The sequence below is a fragment of the Anolis sagrei genome, chromosome 1 (genome assembly GCF_037176765.1).
Source record: "Anolis sagrei isolate rAnoSag1 chromosome 1, rAnoSag1.mat, whole genome shotgun sequence".
Lineage (NCBI taxonomy): Eukaryota > Metazoa > Chordata > Lepidosauria > Squamata > Dactyloidae > Anolis > Anolis sagrei.
The window spans coordinates 324,895,184-324,918,510 of NC_090021.1; the positions used below are offsets into that span (position 1 = coordinate 324,895,184).

Here is a 23,327-nt window from a genome sequence, read left to right on the forward strand (position 1 = left end):
CTCAAGGAACGGGCACAGTTCATGCACATGCTTTAATTGAGCAAAGGACCTCCCAGTCACCGCAGATACCTTGGCCTTCAGATCCAGTGCCAAGTACAGGAGGACCCTCAAACTGCAGACCTGTACCTTCAGGAGGAGTGTGACCCCCGTCCAGTACAGGCTGGATCCCTATTCCTTGGTCTGTCTTCTGACTGGATTAAGTTTCAATTTATTTGCCCTTATCCAGTCTATAACTGCTGACAGGCACTGGTTTAGGGTCAGGACAACTTCTTTGGCTTTAGGCGGAAATGAGTAGAGTTGGGTGTCATCTGTATATAGGTGGCAAATGTAAGTAAATATCATGTAAACACACAATAAGTATGACTATCCAAATTTTAACTGTGAAATCAAACCACACATTCAATCTATACTCCAAGGCTTTCTTTATAGAATTTTCAGGACCTGCTGATGCTTAGGCCAACAATACAGTTTAACAAGTTACTAATAAAACAGAATGGAAATAGTAACATGCTTCTAATTCCCTACTCCACCCCGCAATCTTCCCCTGAACATTTGTGCATGTGTGCATATATCTTCAAGTCATTACTTCAGGTAAAGAAAATTAACTGAAGAAGTGGATACAATTGCTCCCCAGTGTGCCTTTTAACCTAGAGGAATCAAATGGAGATGCCATTTTCTAGGGTGCTAGTAACCACTGGCAAAGGATTCAGCATGAGTCTGAACAGAGGTTAGCACCTATCTGAAGGTCTATCTCAAAGGTACTCAAACTAAGGCCCGAGGGCCGAATATGGCCCTCCAAGGTCATTTACCTGGCCCTCACTCAAGGTCAACCTAAGTCTGAAATGACTTGAAAGCACACAAGAACAACAACAACCCTATCCCATCAGCCAAAAGCAGGCCCAAACTTCCCATTGAAATACTAATAAGTTTATACTTCTTAAAATTGTTCTTCGTTTTAATTATTGTATTGTTTTAAATGTTTTTTGCACTACAAATAAGATATGTGCAGTGTGCATAGCAATTCATTCATGTTTTTTTTTCTAAATTATAATCTGGCCCTCCCAACAGTTTGAGGGACTGTGACCTGGCCCTCTGTTTAAAAAGTTTGAGGACCCCTGGTCTATCTCATGGCAGTGCAGGAAACAAAGGCATTATTCTGCATCTTTAAGGAGCTGTCCAGGGTTGTTTGAGAAATCAGGGGTTTATTTAATGTGCCCCCAAGAAATGAATATAGACCAACCAAAGTAAAAATTGCTTTGAATACTGCCTTGAATACTACAGTTCATACACTCCTATTAACATTGCATCCTGCTTGTATAATAAAAAGGGCTTTTTTACCAATGTCTACAGCCTAAGGAAGTGTTTTTTTTTTTTGAGAGGCAACATAGATACTTGCCCCTTTTTGCTCATTAAAAATACTAGAGAAGGTCTGGTCAAGCAAGTAAATTGCACAATTTTCAAGTAAATGGAGCAATCTCTGCCCCCTTACAGCATGGCAAAATTTTCAATTGGTACAAAGGACTAAAGCCACACTATTAACTGGGACTTGTTAGAAGGACCACATGCTTTCCTTGCTACAAAGTTTTCACTGGCTATTAGTATCTTTCTGGGAACAATTTAAGTAGTAATTATGATCTCTTGCCTATCTAACAAACACTTTTCCTACAAAAAAAACCTGAAGACAGACTCTTCTCTCAGTCCCACAATATTCGCATGAATGATAGGGCCTTCTTGGTGGCAGCATCTAGCCCCTTGAACATACTTCCTTAACTGTCTCTCTGCAAATCGACTTCATGTTGTCCTTCCATTGGAAAGTACTGAAGGTTTATAAAGAAAGGGCTTTTAACCTAGAGGTACAAAATTGTTGTTATTTCTGGACTACGACTATTCTTTGCTCTGAATTCACTGTCAATACAATGGAATATTGTACTTGAAGCATCTCACAGTATGAATGTCAGGTTTCTGTAATACAGGCTGTCCCCAAGTTATGAACAAGATAGGTTCTGTAGTTGAATTTGTATGCAAGTTAAAACAGGTACAATTTTAAGTGTAATTCCAGCCACATATAGCTTTGGATAGCATAGGGAATTTGTATTTGCTTTGCTGTGTGTGCCACTGTTCAGAAGATTTCACCTCATTTTCTGTCCCTGTAATAATTGGATTTTGAAAAAATAGCTTGTTGTGGAAACAAGGATTGGCAAGGAAGCTTAAATTGAGTCACCTTTTCTCCATAACTCTTCCAGGAGTGAATTTCTCTTCCGAGGGGTAGATTTCTCTCACTTCCTGTTGTCTTGCTCCATACTTAACTGTGAGTAGTTTGTAAGTCAGATGTTTGTAATTCGGGAACTGCCTGAATATGGAAATTAATACAGTAATCCCTTAGTACAGTGGTTCTCAACCTGGGGTCCCCAGATGTTTTTGGCCTTCAATTCCCAGAAATCCTAACAGCTGGTAAACTGGCTGGGATTTCTGGGAGTTGTAGGCCAAAAACATCTGGCGACCCCAGGTTGAGAACCACTGCCTTAGTATCTGTTGGGGTCTGGGTCCACGACCTTCCATAGAGACTAAAATTCATGGATACTCAATTCTCATTAAATAAAATAGCATCATAAAATAACCAAAAAAAAGTTTACTTTTTGGATTTTCTTTTTAATAAATATTTTGAAGCCATGGATGACACACATTCTCAACACCTGTTGCCTCTACTATGCTATGTAGGTAACCATTAGAGTGCTCACCAAGGCGACTACACATTGCTGCCAGCAAATGACAAATCTGTCAGAAAGCTATGCAAGGAAAAACCAAGTAGAAAGAAATGTGCTTCCTCACACTTAGGAGTAAAGATTATCTATATTTAAACTTACTTTTAGGTCTAACTTCAACACAGAAATTATCACTGTTTAACTACAAAAGCAAACTGTTCCATGCCTTGCCAGTAATGGTTTTGTTGACATATGCAGCAACATCAAAAGCTTGTTTTTATTTTCTTAGACATCACTGACAAATTTATTGATAAACTGGTTTCAGCCAGATGAGAAACCATTTCAAATGGCAATTCAATTACCTACAAAAAAGTCTTACACTACCTATCTTAGGCATGAACTACTTTCTTCCCATTCTACAAAATTTGCAAAGTTTACACAAACTTGTTGTGTGAATAACATTTCCTTTAATTGAGTCAAATGTAACTCAGTTGTAAAGTTATATGAATACTGCTCTAATTCCAACATTTTCAATTTAAAGTTTTGAAAATCCAACCCAAGACTATTCAAAGCATATTGCAGTATTTCACAGTTAAGAATCAGAATATGAAGAGAAATGCACAAACACATATAAACAATTTTCTAATACCAATATACATCACATTCAGCACAATAATATGCTACAATAACCTAAGTATGGCTCATTCAACATTAATAAATGACATTTGTACTGATAAATTGTTCTTTTTAAAATCCACTTTTCTGGAGGACTGAAATGTTCCATCTTCCTAGATAAGGATCAAAAATGTGTAAAAAATTCTTGAAAACATGGCTGATACAATCAAACAAGTAATAATACAAGTTGACTTGGTGACAGTATATGAATTTCAAACTATTAACTATTAACCCTTCCCTATGCTATCCCATACCTTTTTAAAATTGGCTGGAGTGACACTTTAAAAAATGTTTTGACTTACATACAAATTCAGTGTAAAAACAAATCTACAGAACCTATCTTGTTCATAACCCAGGGACTGCCTGTATATCCAACTACATGCTGCTGATGGTGCAAATGATTCTTGAACAGTGGGTGCAACTACATGCTGCTGATGGTGCAAATGATTCTTGAACAGTGGGTGCAAGTATGAGGAATCATGCACACTTCAGAACTTAAAAAGGGGGCATACAACTTTACACAAGAGCCTAAATACGCTAAGATTCTTACTGATTTTGGAAGCTAAGCATGGTCAGCTCTGGTTAATGCTTGGATGAGAGACTACCAATGAAAAAAAGGTACCCTAGGCAATACACTATTTCAGAGGAAGGAACAGGTAAAACAGCCTCTGATTATTCCTTGCCTAAGGAAACTATGAAATTTAAAGGGTTTCCATAAGTTGACAGTCTACCTGAAGGCACACAAACACACAAACATATAAATTATGGACAGACAAGATCAATTAAGAGAGAGAAACTTTGAGAAAGTATTGTATATTTTCAGTGCTGTCACATACAGAACATTCCCCATATTGACAAGAGCAGAATGGTTGAAAAAGCAAATGTGCACGCCTTTTCATGCATTTAATTCAGTGATAACACTGGCTAACACACATTTGGTGCCTCAAATGTTAGACCTGTTTCTGAGTATATTTAATCTGCTGATTCCAAAAATGGCACCAGTTATCCCCTATCGGGGAGCCCCCGGTGGCACAGTGGGTTAAACCACTGAGCTGCTAAACTTGTTGACTGAAAGGTCACAGGTTCAAATCCTGGAAGCGGTGTGAGCTTCCACTGTCAGCCCCAACTTCTGCCAACCTAGCAGTTGAAAACATGAAATTGAGAGTAGATCAATAGGTACCGCTCCCGCGGGAAAGTAATGCACATGACGTTGGAGGCGTCTACGGACAATGCCAGCTCTTCGGCTTAGAAATGGAGATGAGCACCAACCCCCTGAGTCAGGCACGACTGGACTTAATGTCAGGAGAAAACCTTTACCTTTACCTATCCCCTAGCGGCTCTAATTTTTGAGAAACAAAACATATGCCAACTGCTCGCCCATAGAAAATCATGATAACTATATCTATGAAACTAGAGCTGATGCAGTCTATCCAATGCCATTTTCTGAATCAGCGCCCCAAACAACCCCAGGAACAGGCCTAAAAACTTAGACACCAAGAAAAAAATGGTGGGCTGTGTAATAAAACTAAGACATTGACAGCATCATAAAAGTTCAAGCATCAACACTCAAAAAACAAAGAAACCATCAGATACTCATTATGAAATGAGAGCTTGTCATAATTTAAGTGCTGGTCTAGCAGGATCTTTTTATTTTTGTCTGTTTTAACATGAATGACTTAGAATCCACTTCAGTGATGCAAACAGACACCGCAAAATGCCTTGAATGGCATAGATAAATATTTTAAATAAATGAATAAATAAAATGAAGTGCTTAGCCCCAGGTATTAGACACCTCAAAAGGTCTGATCATTTGCATAGGCAAATATTAGTCATTTATTTTGACACATTACCTTACTTACTATAAAGGTAACTTTCAACAAGTACCCCCATGCCCTCAACACCTACTGTCTTTCTCAACTTATGCTCCGCCTCCCACCACAGAAGCTATATACAGACAAAATATGTTTCCTGAGTACTGCAGCTTGTAATTGCAGTTATGGGTGGTCTTCAAGAGTGAAGTTTACCATGCATTACTTCTTCTGCTCATTTTCAGATATCAACACACATAGAAGCCACCATATAGGAGAAAAGTGATGTTGGAAACCACTTTGAATTCCCCGCTGGGCAAAGTAAAACAGTAGACAAGTGAAATAAATAAATAAGTTGATACGCTGCTGGATTTGCTCTTTACTATAGCAGTTTCAGACGGACGGGGAGGTGTCCCTATTTCTTTTTCTAATCAACAAATAATTCCAAAAATGCAACCTGTCACTTGCACAGTGGAATGTTTTAGTTTAATTGAATAATTTAACTACAATCAGTTGACAATATTTTATCAGAAACTGGCCGATACATCGATTCCGCCCCCCCCCCCCCCTAAACATTCATATTGGCTTTTGGTAGTCTAAGAAAGAACAGGATGGGGAAAATATAAGACTTCAATCTATATCATTAGCTTTATTAACATGAGCATCCTCTTCAATTCTTTTGTATGAGACCAACTGTACCTTGTATTAAATTAAACTAGCTTTCCATTGACAAAATTGCCAAGATTTTTTAGAAAGCATTTGTGCCTTTTAAAACAAAAAATACTCTAACAAATAGTGGCCATGGGACATCAATACTCTAGTCATCTGTAACAGCGTGGCCACATTTAGATGACCAAATTTTCAGCTTCATAAAGTGCATGCTCATAATCACATCTCCCTTTGCATAAGCAATACAATAAACTAGGAAATGCAGTTAATCATAACTTCCCATCACTTCCTTATAAGAAACAAACAAGAACACAAAGACACAATTTAAAGCTATCCCCCAGTCTGATTTGCTTGGAAGCTATTAACCGTGATCTCCAAATGCATATATAATGGAAAACTATAGTTAATTGCAGTTCCCAGCTTGTTTCACCAGTTGTGTGCAAAGGGAGTAGCAAAGCAGCTGAATGCAAATGTCTGAAGCTCATGTCTTTATTATGCCAATATCTTGATTGTCCAAATATCCATTATTGCTATGGATGTTATTCCAGTGAGATCAGAATTAAGGGGTGTTTATCTCCAGAAATGTTTCTGTCAATTTCCTACATCAACCATTACACAATGGCCTCTACAAGAAGCATTATGAAAGTTTCTGTCTAACTGACATCAGAAAAAGAACTCCGATTGCGGTATACCATTCTTCTGCCACAAAACGAATAATCAATGCTGTATGCTTCCAAAGCAGATGTTGGACAGTGTTTAATTATTCAGTTGGCAATCTTATTATTGACATCAACAGATGACTTCAGGAAGTGAATCCTCTTAGTTGGTTAATGTATAACAAAGAGCAGTGGTCCCTACAGAAATTGAGAACCAGCTGTTCCGCATTTTAGTGCACAACTAAGTATGACTAGGATGAATCAAAATGTACCTTACCACTCATATCTAGGACCATTATGTGTCTCATAGTAGGAGAAAGGGAATATATGACTCTTTTTAAAAATAAAATTTCTAACAAAAAGTGAGATAAGACTTTTTTCAAAGATGAAAAACACACACTTGTGTCCTTAACATCACTTTCTCCACATACTTTTGTGGAAGTTACTTCTCCTCAGCAATAAATCTGGTTCAAAACAAACTAATCTGAAACTATTTCAGATTTACTTTGGACCAATCTTTTATACAGAAAAACAGACAGATAAGTACTTCCAGGATTAAGAACAGTAATCCTCAGCATTTGAGAACAACATGCCAACTGATACATATTTCTATGGTTTTATTACAAAGATGTATCCCTTTCTAAATGTGTATTTTAAAATGAACTGTCTTGAGTCCTTGTTCCTGTATCAGCCTGTTCCATTGCTACACACTCTTCATTGTCAGTGTGAATCTGTCACAAAAGTTATCACAATATTAAACTATAATAATGAAAATTGTACAGAACCACTGTATTCTTTTGGCAATGTGGTCTTTTTTGCTAGCAGAAGCAACAAATTTGACAGAACATGACACTAATACAATTGAAAGAGTGGAACCTGAGTGCCTGCTTCTCTTTTCCTCTTCTCCACCCATTCCAGGTAGAACAAGCTAAGAAAAGGTCATGGGATTAACTTGGCATTTCAGGCTAAGCTGAACCTGGCACCAAGCCAAAAATACTTTAGTGCCATATTTCCTACATACATTTTTATTTGTCTTCATTTTTTTTACCACACCTACTATCATACACTCTAAAAAATGAAGTAATAAAAAGATAACATACACACAACATCAAAACTAAGGGAAAACTCACACAAAAGCACACTAGAATAAAACTTTTGTACTTAATTTTCACAGTATCTCCAACTTTCAGCAATAGCATCTCGTATGTCCTTGTCCTTTGAAATGGCATACAATGACTTCCTTTTCCATATCAGAAGCAGTATGTTACTCAGCACTAGTTGCTGGGGAACACAATTGCTATTGCACTCGTGTCCTGCTTTCAGGCTCCTTAGTAAGCCACAATGAAAGAAACAGGATGTTATATAGCTCTTTGTCCTGATACAACAGAACTCTTCATATGGTCTCCAAATTAGGAAAGTAAATCTTGTTGGTAATCAGAAATGAGTGGGATATTTCTATGAAGCTCTAGTCTTCACTCTCTTCCAATAACCCATTGTGATTCTCCAATGAATGATGAGATTCCTCTCTACCATATTACTGACAATCTGGGTCTCATTTTGGGAGAAAGGCAAAATATAAACAAAATAATAAATGAATCTGAAATGTCACTTTCAAGAGGTGAGCAAGTCTTTCCCACAGGTCTAAATACAAGAAGTGTCCTACCTCCTCACTCCTCACTTCCTATTTCCACACTGAACAATCTCTGCCATGTAACAGCCAACTATACATTTAACTACTGACAATAATCGATTCGCTTGCTGTAGTTTGAACTAGTATTTGATAATGGTTGAGCCTAATTTCAGATTTAGACAATACTAGCCTTTCACACTGCAGCAACATTCCTGCTCTAGTCATGTATGAGCAGCATTATCTTTCTTCCACATCTTTCCTGGGTCTGTCTTGAGTCAATGCTCTTCCTACCACACCCAAACTTGAAACCAATGTTTGAAGTCTACTTTTCCACTTCTTACATAATAACAGTGCCCATCCTCAGATCTTGTTTCAATTTGTTGAACTTCACTGATTGACCAAACATAGAATAGCTTTCTTGAATGGTCTACCATCATCTCCCCATCCCATCATTTCCTGTTTCAAGCCACAAAGGTGCCATGGCATTTTAGTTAATGCAAATTAGCCATGCCTATACCTGTTATATTTAACAATCAGGAAATGATCCAGACAATTGCAAATCAGTATAGTACCTCTGTTCTTCATTTTTTGTAAGTTGATGAAATCCCCTACTTATATATTGTCATTGAACACATGCTGCTCCATTGTTGTTATTGTTAGCACCCCCACACTCTGATAATGGCGATCTAACTAATAAGTTGCCACAGTCCCTTTCCATGAATACCTATGATGGTCCCAAGAAAGACCCTATACACAGTGCTTCTCTCATCACACACCTAAACTACCATAGATGCCCTGCCCTCTCCACATAAGGACTTCCTGCACCACTTCCCCTAAACAGCATGACACACCTTTCCCATTTCAGTCATCAAACAAATTTCACTACTCCTTCTAATAAAGCAACAATAACCACACAGTCACCACAATATCATCACCACACCCCAGATGACAAAAGATATGCTTATTTTCCCACTGGGCCTTCAAATAGTACCCATATCATTCCATCACCCTCTGTCACCTTCCAATACAAGTTATCTGGAATTATACTCCACAATCTGAAATTGTCTGCATGGATGGCTGCGATGGTGACACCTTAGTTTCCTGAAATTTCGATGTACACAAACTTTGTTTCAGGCACAACTTTGTTACAAACTGTGTGTATAAAATTGCCTTTGTAAATAAAGCCCCTTCCACGTAGATGAATAAAATTCCACATTTTCTGCTTTGAACTGGAATATATGGCAATGTGGACTCAGGTATCCTAGTACAAAGCAGGTATTATGGGATTTTCTGCCTTGATATTCTGCAGATTTTTGTTTTTGGCTGTGTGGAAGAGCCCTAAGATGTATATGAAACAAATGAGTTTATTTAGTCTTGGGTGCCATCTTTAAGACATTTCACTGTGTATGCAAATTTTACAAAATCTGAGAGAGGGGAGGAGAATCCAAAATACTTCTCATCCCAAGCATTTTGGATAAGGGATGCTCAACATGTATCATCTCTGTTTCCCAATTGACAATTGATATGCTCCTTTTTCCACTGCTCCTTCAAATTTTCCCCACACTATTCCTTGCAACCCCCATAAATTGGTACAGCTATTGTCAACTTCAGCTGATGAGCCAACTTCAGCTGATGAACCTCCATAGTAGAATGAATGCAGTTTGACACCCTGTAATTGCCATTCCTCAAAGTTTTGGAATCCTGGGAGTTGGAGATTTGAAAGCTCTTCAGCCTCCTCTGCAAAAGAGTCATGGTGCCTCATCAAAGACCAGCTCCCATGATTCCATATAAGTGTGCGATGGCAGCTGAAGTGGTGTCAAACTACATTCACTCTACATTGTAGATGCATGTCAGAGATTCCCTTACATGGATCCTCTCTTTCCCGTGGAGCACACCCAAAGCCTCCAGCTCAAAGAATCAATTAGGAGTCTCCTTCAATGCAAGATCTGTCAACGATTAACCTTGGGGGCAGATGAAGTGGGATGTGTATCCACACCAGGCACGGGCAAACTTTGGCCCTCCATTTGTTTTGGATTTCAACTCCCACAATTCCTGACAGCGTTGTATTAAGTATATTGAGCCTCCGGTGGTGCAGTGGGTTAAACCCTTGTGCCGGCAGGACTGCTAAGCAATAGGTCAGTGGTTCGAATCCAGAAAGAGTGGGTTGAGCTCCTTCTGTCAGCTCCAGCGTTCCATGCGGGGCATGAGAGAAGCCTCCTACAAGGATGGTAAAACATCAAACATCCAGGCATTTCTTGGGCAGCATCCTTGCTGACGGCTAATTCGCTCACACAAGAAGCAATTTGCAGTTTCCCAAGTTGCTCCCAACACAAAAAAATTGAGTACATCTAATACTCAACTAACAGACATCTACTGAGTATATCTAATGCGGGTGTGGGCAACTTCAGACCTCTAGGTGTTTTGGACTTAAACCAAAACACTTGGAAGGCTGAAGTTTGCCAATGCTTGATCTACACTGTAGAATGAATGTAGTCTACTTTACCTACCACCTCTTAGGCCCCTTTCACACAGCAGAATGAAATCCCACATTATCTGCTTTGAACTGGAATATATGGCAGTGTGAACTGGAGCCCCTTCCACAGGCTGAATAAAATGCCACATTATCTGGTTTGAACTGAGATACATGGGAGTATGTACTCAGATATTCCCGTTCAAAGCTGATATTGTAGGTTATTCTGCATTGATATTCTGGGTTATATGGCTATGTATATGTCCCTCAGATAACCCAGTTTAAAGCTGATCTTGAGGGTGTGAAAGGGCCCTTAGGTCCCATCTACACTGACCACTGAATGAAGTTCGAGGTTGGCTTCAAACTGCACCACCCAAACAAACATGTGCAAAAGAAAGCCTTTAATGTGCATCAGCACTCTGTGGTTTGTGTAATCACCGTGGAGGCCTCAAATTGGTTCCGGGATTTCCTATGTAATCATTTGAACAGCTAAACCACTTTCTTCAACACTAAATGGTCAGTGCATAATTTCAGGCAGGGGCAACTTTCGTGCCTCCAGGTGTTTTTGGACTTCAACTCCCACAATTCCTAACAAGTTAAAAATTGTGAGAGTTGAAGTCCAAAACACCTGAAGGGCAAAGGTTGCTCATGATTGATGTAGATGTCCTTCCTGTTCTACAGAATGGTACAGTTTGGTGAGTCATTAGACCAGTGGTTTTCAACCTATGGATTCCAAGATATTTTCACCTACACTTCCAGAAATCCCAGCCAGTTTACCAGCTGTTAGGATTTCTGGGAGTTGAAAGACAAAACATCTGGTGACCCACAAGTTGAGAACCACTGCATTAGACCTTGTAAACTAGGCATGGGCAACCTTTGGCCCTCCAGGTGTTTTGGACTTCAACTCCCACAATTCCTAACAGCCTACCGGCTGGGTTGTTATAAGTTTTTCCGGGCTATATGGCCATGTTCTAGAGGCATTTTCTCCTGACGTTCCGCCTGCATCTATGGCAAGCATTCTCAGAAGTAGGATCCTCACTATGGCAAGCATCTGAGGATGCTTGCCATAGATGCAGGCGAAACGTCAGGAGAAAATGCCTCTAGAACATGGCCATATAGCCCAGAAAAACCTACAACAACCCAGTGATTCCAGCCATGAAAGCCTTCGAGCATACCGGCTGTTAGGAATTATGGGAGTTGAAATCCAAAACACCTGGAGGTCCAAAGGTTGCCCACGCCTAATGTAAACCTACAAAACCAATGATTCCTGGTCATTGAGCCATAGCGGCTCAAGCGGTGTCAAGCCATATCCATTCCACAGTGCAGATGCACCCAGGGAGAGGAGGGCTGTCCTGGCCAGAGGCCTTCGCTCTGGCCTGCATTAGACCTTCAAAATTTATTTATTTTACTTTATTTATATACCACTTTTCTCAGCACTCAGGCGACTCAAAGCGCTGTTAGGAACTGTGGGAGTTGAAGTCCAAAACACCTGGAGGGCCAAAGGTTGCCACACCTAGTGTAAACATACAAAACCAGTGATTCCAGGGCATTGAGCCATAGCAGCTCAAGCAGTGTCAAGCCATATCCATTCCACAGTGCAGATGCGCCCAGGGAGAGGAGGGCTGTCCTGGCCAGAGGCCTTCGCGTTAGCCTGCATTAGACCTTGCAAACTAAGCATGGGCAACCTTTGGTCCTCCAGGTGTTTTGGACTTCAAATCCCACAATTCCCAACAGCCTGTCAGCTGTTAGGAATTGTGTGAGTTGAAGTCCAAAACACCTGGAGGGCTAAAGGTTGCCCACGTCTAGTGTAAACGTACAAAACCAATGATTCCAGGGCATTGAGCCATAGCAGCTCAAGCAGTGTCAAGCCATAGCCTTTGCTCTGGCCGGTATTAGACCTTGCAAACTAGGCATGGGCAACCTTTGGCCCTCCAGGTGTTTTGAACTTCAACTCCCACAATTCCTAACAGCCGACAGGTTGCTCATGACAGCCAAAGGTTGCTCACGCCTAGTGTGAATGTACAAAACCAATGATTCCTGGTCATTGAGCCATAGCAGCTCAAGCAGTGTCAAGCCATATCTGTTCCACAATGCACCCAGGGAGAGGAGGGCTGTCCTGGCCATAGGCCTTCGCGTTGGTCTGCATTAGACCTTGCAAACTAGGCATGGGCAACCTTTGGTCCTCCAGGTGTTTTGGACTTCAACTCCCACAATTCCTAGGAATTGCCACGCCTACTGTAAGCCTACAAAACCAATGATTCCTAGTCAGTGAGCCATAGCAGCTCAAGCGGTGTCAAGCCATAGCCTTTGCTCTGCCCTGCATTAGACCTTGCAAACTAGGCATGGGCAACCTTTGGCCCTCCAGGTGTTTTGGACTTCAACTCCCACAATTCCTAACAGCCTATCGGTTGCCACGCCTAGTGTAAACATACAAAACCAATGATTCCTAGTCATTGAGCCATAGCAGCTCAAGCAGTGTCAAGCCATATCCATTCTACAGTGCAGATGCGCCCAGGGAGAGGAGGGTTGTTCTGGCCAGGCACCTTCGCTCTGGCCTGCATTAGACCTTGCAAACTAGGCATGAGCAACCTTCGCCTCTCCAGGTGTTTTGAACTTCAACTCCCACAATTCCTAGATAGGCTGTTAGGAATTGTGTCAAGCAGTGTCAAGCCATAGCCTTTGCTCTGGCCGGTATTAGACCTTGCAAACTAGGCATGGGCAACCTTTGGCCCTCCAGGTGTTTTGAACTTCAACTCCCACAATTCCTAACAGCCGACAGGTTGCTCATGACAGCTAAAGGTTGCTCACGCCTAGTGTGAATGTACAAAACCAATGATTCCTGGTCATTGAGCCATAGCAGCTCAAGCAGTGTCAAGCCATATCTGTTCCACAATGCACCCAGGGAGAGGAGGGCTGTCCTGGCCATAGGCCTTCGCGTTGGTCTGCATTAGACCTTGCAAACTAGGCATGGGCAACCTTTGGTCCTCCAGATGTTTTGGACTTCAACTCCCACAATTCCTAGGAATTGCCACGCCTACTGTAAGCCTACAAAACCAATGATTCCTAGTCAGTGAGCCATAGCAGCTCAAGCAGTGTCAAGCCATAGCCTTTGCTCTGCCCTGCATTAGACCTTGCAAACTAGGCATGGGCAACCTTTGGCCCTCCAGGTGTTTTGGACTTCAACTCCCACAATTCCTAACAGCCTATCGGTTGCCACGCCTAGTGTAAACATACAAAACCAATGATTCCTAGTCATTGAGCCATAGCAGCTCAAGCAGTGTCAAGCCATATCCATTCTACAGTGCAGATGCAGTGCAGGGAGAGGAGGGTTGTTCTGGCCAGGCACCTTCGCTCTGGCCTGCATTAGACCTTGCAAACTAGGCATGAGCAACCTTCGCCTCTCCAGGTGTTTTGAACTTCAACTCCCACAATTCCTAACAGCCTATCTAGGAATTGTGGGAGTTGAAGTCCAAAACACCTGGAGGCCCAAAGATTGCCCACATCTAATGTAAGCATACAACACCAATGATTCCTGGTCAGTGAGCCATAGCAGCTCAAGCGGTGTCAAGCTCTGGCCTGCATTAGACCTTGCAAATTAGGCATGGGCAACCTTTTTCCCTCCAGGTGTTTTGGACTTCAACTCCCAGAATTCCTAACAGCCTACCGGCTAGGTTCTTGTCGGTTTTTTCGGGCTATAGGGCCATGTTCTAGAGGCATTTCTCCTGACGTTTCGCCTGCATCTATGGCAAGCATCCTCAGAGGTAGTGAGGTCTGTTGGAATTAGAACAATGGGTTTATATATCTGTGGAATGGCTGGGGTGGGGCAAAGAGCTCTTCTCTGCTGGAGCTAGGTGTGAATGTTTCAACTGATCACCTTCATTAGCATTTGAAGGCCTGGCTGAGCCGGCTGTTAGGAATTGTGGGAGTTGAAGTCCAAAACACCTGGAGGGCCAAAGGTTGCCCACGCCTAGTGTAAACATACAAAACCAATGATTCCTGGTCATTGAGCCATAGCAGCTCAAGCGGTGTCAAGCCGTATCCCTTCCACAGTGCAGATGGGCCCAGGGAGAGGGTTAGGGTTCGCTCTGTCTCCTCTGCTCACCCCACTCGAGGAAGTCGGAGACGAGCCTGTCCCTCCGGAGCGGCGAGTCGCGGCTGCATTCGGTGTAAAGGCCCACCAAGAGGTCCAGCAAGGCCTCCACGCTGAGGACACTCTCGTGGCGCCTCGGCCCGTCCAGCAGCAGCTGCTCCAGCTTCTTCAGGCGCACCTTGGCCGACATGGCGGCGGCGGAGGAGGAGGAGGCAGGCGTCTACCTCAGGCCAAGGGCGAGAGGAAAGGCCTGAGGAGGACGAGGAGGAAAGAGAGAGAGAGACAGGGAGGGAGGAGGTGGCGGCGCCTCAAGGCCTGGGCTTCTTCATCCGCTCCTTCATCCGCCTCCGAGCTACACCGCCTGCCTTCCGAGAGGCCTCCCCGAGAAGGAGAGGAAGCGGCGGCTCCTCCGCTCGGGGCCCGGCTGGTCCATGGGCCGCCCTCTCCGGACCCGCCCTCTCGCTCGCTTCGCCTGGCAACCGCTGAGGAGAAAGCGGAGCCTCCCAATCCTCCTCGCAGCCTCTGAGGGGACGGATTTGGACCCCGCCGCTTGCCGTAGTTGCAAGCAGCACAGGCTTCAGATGCCTGGGACGAGTTGGACCCACCTGCTTGCCGTAGTTCCTAGAGGGCTATGGCTATGACCATCCGGGCAATAGGGAGCTGGGAGAGAGGGAGTGGAAGGGGGGAAAAAAAGGCTCTTGGAAACGCCGTCGGCTGATTCGCGACTTGCGCAACTCAGCGAAGAGGGGAGAGAATTCCCTCCGCCCTCTGATTCCAACCGAATAGAATCTTGGAAGGGAAAGCGAGCTTTGCGATTGCGGTCAACACTTTCGTGTCTTCCACGCCCCAAATCCAATCCGTCCGACTTGTTTCTGGGGAAATGCAAATTGAGGCCCCGTCTGCACTGCCAATAGGAACTCCAGCTTTGCACTGGCTATCAATATAGACACATATAATCCAGTTCATATCTTATAATCCAGTTCAAACCACTTTGGGTGACTAAAATGATCAAGGGTCTGGAAAACAAGCCCTATGAGGAGCGGCTTAAGGAGCTGGTCATGTTTAGCCTGAAGAAGAGAAGACTGAGAAGAGAAGTCATGCTACCCCTCTATTCTGCTTTGGTTAGACCACACCTGGAATATTGTGTCCAATTCTGGGCACCACAATTCAAGAGAGATATTGACAAGCTGGAATGTGTCCAGAGGAGGGCAACTAAAATGATAAAGGATCTGGAGAACAAGTCCTATGAGGAGCGGCTTAAAGAGCTGGGCAGGTTTAGCCCGAAGAAGAGAAGGCTGAGAGGAGATATGATAGCCATGTATAAATATGTGAGAGGAAGCCACAGGGAGGAGGGAGCAAGCTTGTTTTCTGCTTCCCTGGAGACTAGGACGCAATGGAACAATGGCTTCAAACTACAAGAGAGGAGATTCCATCTGAACACGATAGATAGAAGATATAGAATCTGGCTACCAGTCTGTTGGAACTAGGAAAAAGGGTTTATATATCTGTGGAATGACCAGGGTGGGACAAATGACTCTTGTCTGCTGGAGCTAGGTGTGAATGTTTCAGCTGACTACCTTGATTAGCATATAATGGCCTGACAGTGCCTGGAGCAAACTTTTGTTGAGAGGTGATTAGATGTCCTTGTTTGTTTCCTCGCTGTTGTGCTGTTGTAATTTTAGAGTTTTTTAATACTGGTAGCCAGATTCTATATCATCTATCTATCTATCTATCTATCTATCTATCTATCTATAGAAATAAAATGTAATGTTCGTTTGTGGGATTAACAGAACTCAAAAACCACTGGACGAATTGACACCAAATTTGGACACAAGACACCTAACAGCCTAATGTATGTCCTTCGCTCAAAAAAAAAATGATTTTGACATTTGGGAGTTGTTGTTGCTGTGATTTATAGTTCACCTACAATCAAAGAGCATTCTGAATCCCCACCAACGATGGCATTGAACCAAACTTGGCACAGAGTTTTACCATGACCAACAGAAAATACTGGAAGGGTTTGGTGGGCAGTGTCCTTTGGTTTGGGAGTTTAGTTCATCTATATGCAGAGATCACTGTGGACTCAAACAATTATGGATCTGGACCAAACTCTACACAAATACTCAATATGCCCAAAATGTGAACACTGGTAGAATTTGGGGAAAATAGAATCTTGACATTTGGGAGTTGTGGTTGCTGGGACTTATAGTTCACCTACAATCACAGAGCATTCTGAATCCCACCAACCATAGAATTGTGCCAAACCTCTCACACTGAACCCCCATGTGGGCCACAGCAATGTGTGGCAGGGGACATCTAGTCTATATAAATAAAAACGTAATGTTCGTTTGTGGGATTAACAGAACTCAAAAACCACTGGTCAAATTGACCCCAAATTTGGACACAATACACCTATCAGGCCAACGAGTGACCATCACTCATAAAAACACTGAAAAATACAGTGTAAGAGACTTAAAAAGACAAAAAATAAAAAAATACATTACAACACATGTGCAAAACCACATATATACACATACACACGCACACAAAACAATATACACAGACTGGGCCACAACAAGGAGTGGCAGGGAACATCTAGTCTATATAAATAAAAATGTAATGTTCGTTTGGGATTAACATAACTCAAAAACCACTGCATGAATTGACCCCAAATTTGGTCACAAGACATCTCTCAGGCCAACAAGTGATCATCACTCATAAAAACCCTGAAAAACATAGCAGATGAGACTTAAAAAGCAAAAAAAAACCAAAACATTACAATGCATGCGCAAAACCACACACACATATACATGCATACACACATATATACAAATATTTACACACACATATACACACACAAAACACATATACACAGACTGGGCCACAGCAACCTGTGGCAGGGGACAGCTAGTTACTAATAATATTGTAGTACAATGCAGTAGTGTATAATACTAATATTCTGCTATGCTAATAATATAATATTCTAGCCATCCCCTGCCAGGCGTTGCTGTGGCCCAGTCTGGGGATCTGGAAAATAAAGTAATGAGAAAGTGTTGGTTTCTAATATATGTAACTTCTTTATGCTTGTGGGTAAACAGTATTTCTTGTTGTTTCTTTGCCAGTGTTAATGTAGAGATTGTATGGTTTGCCTACTCTGGAACATAAAACATATGATTGTCCTTCTTTAGGGATCCCTTTTAAATCTATGATACTATATCTGTCATATACATATGTGTGTGTGTGTTAATCATATATATCTTATCTATATCTATGTGTGTATATATATTTGTGTATATGTGTATTTATGTGGTTATGTGCATATGTTGTAATGAATTTTTAATTTTTTCACTTTTTAAGTCTCTTCTGCTGTGCTTTTCAGTGTTTTTATGAGTGATGGTCACTTGTTAGCCTGATAGGTGTATTGTGCCCAAATTTGGCGTCAATTCGCTTAGTGGTTTTTGAGTTATGTTAGTCCCACAAATTAACATTACATTTTTATTTATATAGAAGAAGATTGTATATACATATAATACTGATATGATGTTATAATAATATAATGTAATACAATATAATGCTACTAATAATAAAAGGCAACGGTTACCCCTGACATTAAGTCTAGTTGTGTCCAACTCTAGGAGGTAGTGCTCATTTCTAAGCTGACTACCCTTCCATTTCTAAGCTGACGACCCCACGTTGAGCCGACATTGTCCATAGACACTTCCAAGGGTATTTGGCCAGCATGACTGCATGGAGCACCGTTACCTTCCCACAGAAGTGGTATCTATTATCTGACATTTGCATGTTTTCAAATAACTAGGTTAGCAGAAGCTGGGGTTAACAGTGGGAGCTCACCCTGCTCCCTGGGTTTGAACCACCAACCTTTCGGTCAGCAAGTTTAGCAGTTCAGTGGTTTGACCCACTGCACCACCGGAGGCTATATTGCTATATTTCCTGTAACTAGAAGAGTTAAGTGAATGAAAATGTGAAAGATGGCCCCTTTCTCAAACAAAACTATGTTGTAGGGCTGCTTTCCCAATTGCATTTCTATTATAAAGATGTGCAAGGCTTAGGTTATTCCTCTTACTCCAACATGGTCATGTCCGGTTTGGTGTTGCTTTTACAATGAGGGCTATATGCTCAAGGATAAGCTACATGGTAGATCCTGTCCACACTTGGGAGCATCTACACTGCAGAATTTACAAAGTTTGACACCACTTTATCTGCTGTGGCTCGATGTTATTGAATATGGAAGATATCATTTTCTAAAGTCTGTAGCCTTCCCTGCTAAAGAGTGCCTCACCAAACTACAAATCCCAGAATTCCACAGCATAGAGCCATAGCAGTTAAAGTCTCAAACTGCATTAATTCTCCAGCGTAAATCATCCTTAGTCAAAGAAACTAAACTGTCAGAGGCTTTTGTTAACTGAGATGTGCCAATAACTCCAAGCTATAATTAAGCAATTCCCAGGGCAACTGATTTCAATAGCAGATTTAGTCTGCAATTAAGACTTCTGTCTTTTATAACATTATTATACTACATACTTCTCTTGATAAAATCAGTAGCTCCGAAAAGTAGATTGTGCTCCCACTAGCACCTGTATGTAGTGAAAGCCTGCAAGTTATGTATTGAAATGTTCCTCTAACCAAGAGCTTCACTTCATCACACTAGAAAAAAAAATCCACTTAAAATCTGGTTTCTGCCTCCTGCAGAATCCTGGGCTTTGTAGTTTAGTATGGCTGTTAAAGGCTCTGTTTATTTTTTTACAATATTCACCTATGACTCTTAAAATATATAGGTTGAAAGGTAAAGGTTTTTCCCTTGACATTATTAAGTCTAGTTGTGTCCGATTCTGGGGGGTTGGTGCTCATCTCCATTTCTAAGCCGAAAGGCCGGCGTTGTCCATAGACACCTCTAAGGTCATGTGGCCAGTATGACTTCATGGAGCTCTGTTACCTTCCTGCTGGAGCGGTACCTATTGATCTACTCACATTTGCATGTTTTTGAACTGCTAGGTTGGCAGAAACTGGGGCTAACAGTGGGACCTCACGCCGCTCCCTGGATTCAAACCTGTGACCTTTCAATCAGCAAGTTCAGCAGGTCAGTGCTTTAACACACTGTGCCACTGGGGTCTCCCTTAAAATTTATATCCTGTCAGATAAATAGAGATTGGGAACATATATATCAACCATGGGCAAGAAATGGCAACCACACATTTGAAGGTATTGCCTTCTTCTGAGATTAAGAGTGTTACCTTCCCACCAAGTGAGTTTCCAAGGCTGAGATGGGATTCAAATCCTGGTTTCCTAGTGTGCCAGTCCAACACTGAAAGCATTTCACCATGCTGGCACTCAGGTAATGAAGAAACAGACATACCTGAGTTAACAAAACCTGTGGCAAGGTTTTTACAAAGTCTTTTTATGGGAACCAAGCCCAGCACCATTTTTATAAGATAGTCTCATGCTTATTATTCATATGTGTGTGCATGCATATTTACATCCGTGTTTTTGTTGCTGTTATTTGTGGTGGTATTTAAAAATAACTTGTGCTAATTGCCACATTGTTCTTTGCTTTTTTATTACTTTCCACTTAAAAAAGCAAGAAGCATAAGACTTGAGAACAGCATGAATCTTGAAAACTCATATCAAAGTATTTCTAACAATATGCCAGAATATTAACTTTAAAATAATGTTTACTTTAACTTTTTAAAATAGTTAGAAAATGTTATTCATTACATCCGAGACCTTATTTTCCCTAGTTGCATTATGTTAGAAATGTAACACCAACAAATGAAAAGTGTGACAATGACAGACTCAGCAATTGATGGCTTCTATGGGTGTATCTACACTGTATATGCAGTTTGATACAACTTTAACTGCTCTTGGTTTAATACTGTGTAATCATGAGAGATGTAGTTTTACAACGTGCTGGTGCTTCACCAAACAAAAAATCCCAGCCTTGAGTCATGGCAGTTAAAGTGTTGTCAAACTGCATTGATACTACACTGTAGATACACTCTACAGTGAGAGAGTCAATAACTCTACTCTTGTTTTTAACCCACACTTTAAAGGAGCTTTCCAAGGTACTGAGCCCTATCTGCAACATAAGTTCAGCGTCTTGGAGTTGATCGACTCTGGCTCAGTGCTATGGGATCATGATAATAATAATAACTTTATCTATATCCCACCACCATCTCCCAAAAGGAACTCAAGGCAGCTTAAAGCAGCACGTAGTAGTGCTGCAAAACATACAAAGTGCAATAAAATACATTGACATTTATAAAACAATAACAATGTCAATTAACATAAAACAGATATACATTAAAAGCAGCATATAAAAACCCCTACAAATTTAAATAAAATACTCAACAAAATGTAGCAATAGCTGCAGATTAAAATGGGCCGTATCAGTTTCAGTCACGTTAAAGTGCCGGAATCAAAACAATTCATTTGGTCCTTAAATTTTAACTGATATTTTAACCATGAGAGTTGTAGTTTTCTCTGCCAAATACTGCTGGTGCTTCACCAAAGTACAACTCTTGGGATTCCATTCTTGACACTGAGTAATGACAAAGTTGTATCAAACCACATTAAATCTGCAGTGTAGATGCACCCTTGAATGACTCTTTTCAAGTTCAAGTAGAACCCAGAGCAGATTCACTGTTCCGCTGGTGTGAAACCATAACTTATTGGGGAAAGGGAGGCATTTGTAACAAGTAACTGTGTTGTCTGTGACCTGTTACTCCTTACTAGTGAAAAGGACTAAAGAAAACAGGGGAGTCCTTAATGTATTACTGTTCATTGGTTACAGCCATCCTGATGAATTGCACGTTGCTGTGCAGGCCCAGGGGCGGGTGTTTCATATTATCTGAGGTGTGGGCTAAAAATAAAAGTGACTTGGCTGTGAGGGAAATATGTGTCCTGGCAGTTCCTTTTTCCTGCCTGACGTTTCAGTGGAAAAACACAAACCCATCTTCCCTTCTCAAGTCCTTTGAAACAATCTTAAAGCCTTGCTTTTGTTCAATCTGTCTTAGCAAACGCTCTCCTTATCTTTCTCTTAAACTTAGCTTCTTGAAATGCAACATTTATCAAGATTCCCCTGGAAAGAATCTCAGATCCAAGATAGCGTCCATGTCCCCAAATCCTTTGTGCTTGGCTTAACTCCAAGAAATGAGGCAGATAACACCAGAGAGATATCCTGTGTCAAGACTGCAATGGCAACAGGAAATGGCTGTGTCACTGCCTCAGGAAAATCCACCCACAGATCAGGGGTTTTTCTACCAGGCAATTAGAGAAGCCAACAGGGACACTGAGGAACACCAGTTCTCAAAATACAGAAACATTTTGTGCCATTAGCAAGGCTGCTTGAAGCTCTGTGGTGAATTGAGATGCCTTATTTACTTAAAGCCTTAAAGCCTGCAGTCTTGTCCATACACTTACTTGGGAGTAAGTCGCCTTGAACTCAGTGGGGCTTACTACTAATAAAGCACACCAAAGAAAAACATAAACTCAGGAAGTTATCACATAAGGATGATAATGCACAATTACGGCAAGATAAAATAATCCTTCATTGCTTATTGTATAATGTCGTGGTTGCATTATGTTTGTATTGTGATTTGATAGCCCCTTTTCATGTATGGGAAAAACCATAAATGAATCCAGCATTGTTATTCTGCTACTAATTCTTGTGTGATCATTTCTTTCCAATGCAGTCCCGATATTGCAAAGCAGAAGAAGGTTTTCCAAGAATACTGATATTGCATAACTCTGCGATTGCAGTAAAATAAGGGAACAAAACAGCACGCATGCACTGGATGGAACAAACATGGGTAGGAAGTGGAGAAGATTTATCAGAATAATTTACATCACCAAATAGCCATCATAGCACCATCGTAGCAAGGTGTGATAGTGTTCATTTCATAGAATCATACAGTTGGAAGAGACCAAAAGGGTCATCCAGTCCAACCCCCAGCCATGCAAGAAAATCACAGCACACACCCCTCCCCAACAGATGGACATCCAGCCTCTGCTGGTTAAACGACATAAATGACACAAGACTACATTCTGGTGTGATAACGTCCTCAGCCCCACAAAACAAAAATGGATCAGTGCTCCTCCTAAATGAGACCTTGGCAAGACAATGACATAGGACTAATTCAAACATACTATGTATAACAAATTGCTAAGAGTTCCAGCATATAAAAAGCCTATTGCTGTTTGGAATTGTAGTTCCTTTAAAACTCAGCCAGCAGAGTTAGAGATTGTGAGAGTGATTGTCCAAAAGCTTTGAATAACAGGCATCAATTTAAACCTTTTCAATTATCAAGAGGTTGTTCCAATTTATCAGCCTACATGAATTTAAAAACTATTACATATAATGGATATTTAGAAATATTATTTGATGAATTTTTATCCTTGAGTGAACCGAGCAAGGCTCTCAGAGCCACTAAGTTCAACAGTAAACTAGTGCCAGCTTTTGGGTTTCTAATTACATTACAAACATTACACAAAAGAAACACGGATTGGGACAGAGGACAAAAGCAAACACACACACTTCTGTCTAGCTACAAAGTTCTTATCATGAACAGTTGAAACAGAAACAGTATAAGGAAGGGTCATGCCAAAAGGAG

The 23,327-nt window shown here is 41.3% G+C and overlaps 1 protein-coding gene across 6 annotated transcripts in view; it reads right to left on the bottom strand.

Annotated features, from left to right (window-relative positions):
- The window catches only part of CDC42BPB (CDC42 binding protein kinase beta), a 126,998-nt gene extending 111,547 nt beyond the window's left edge, over positions 1–15,451 (bottom strand). For 3 of the 6 annotated variants that reach the window (XM_067463009.1, XM_067463008.1, XM_067463007.1), the window contains exon 1: positions 14,713–15,451. In XM_067463009.1, coding sequence (XP_067319110.1) covers positions 14,713–14,890 — 178 coding nt within the window. In that variant the 5' untranslated portion in view covers positions 14,891–15,451. The remainder of the gene's footprint in view (positions 1–14,712) is intronic. The other 3 variants (XM_067463011.1, XM_067463010.1, XM_067463012.1) reach the window with 2 other exon arrangements.
- Between the last annotated feature and the right edge of the window lie 7,876 nt (positions 15,452–23,327).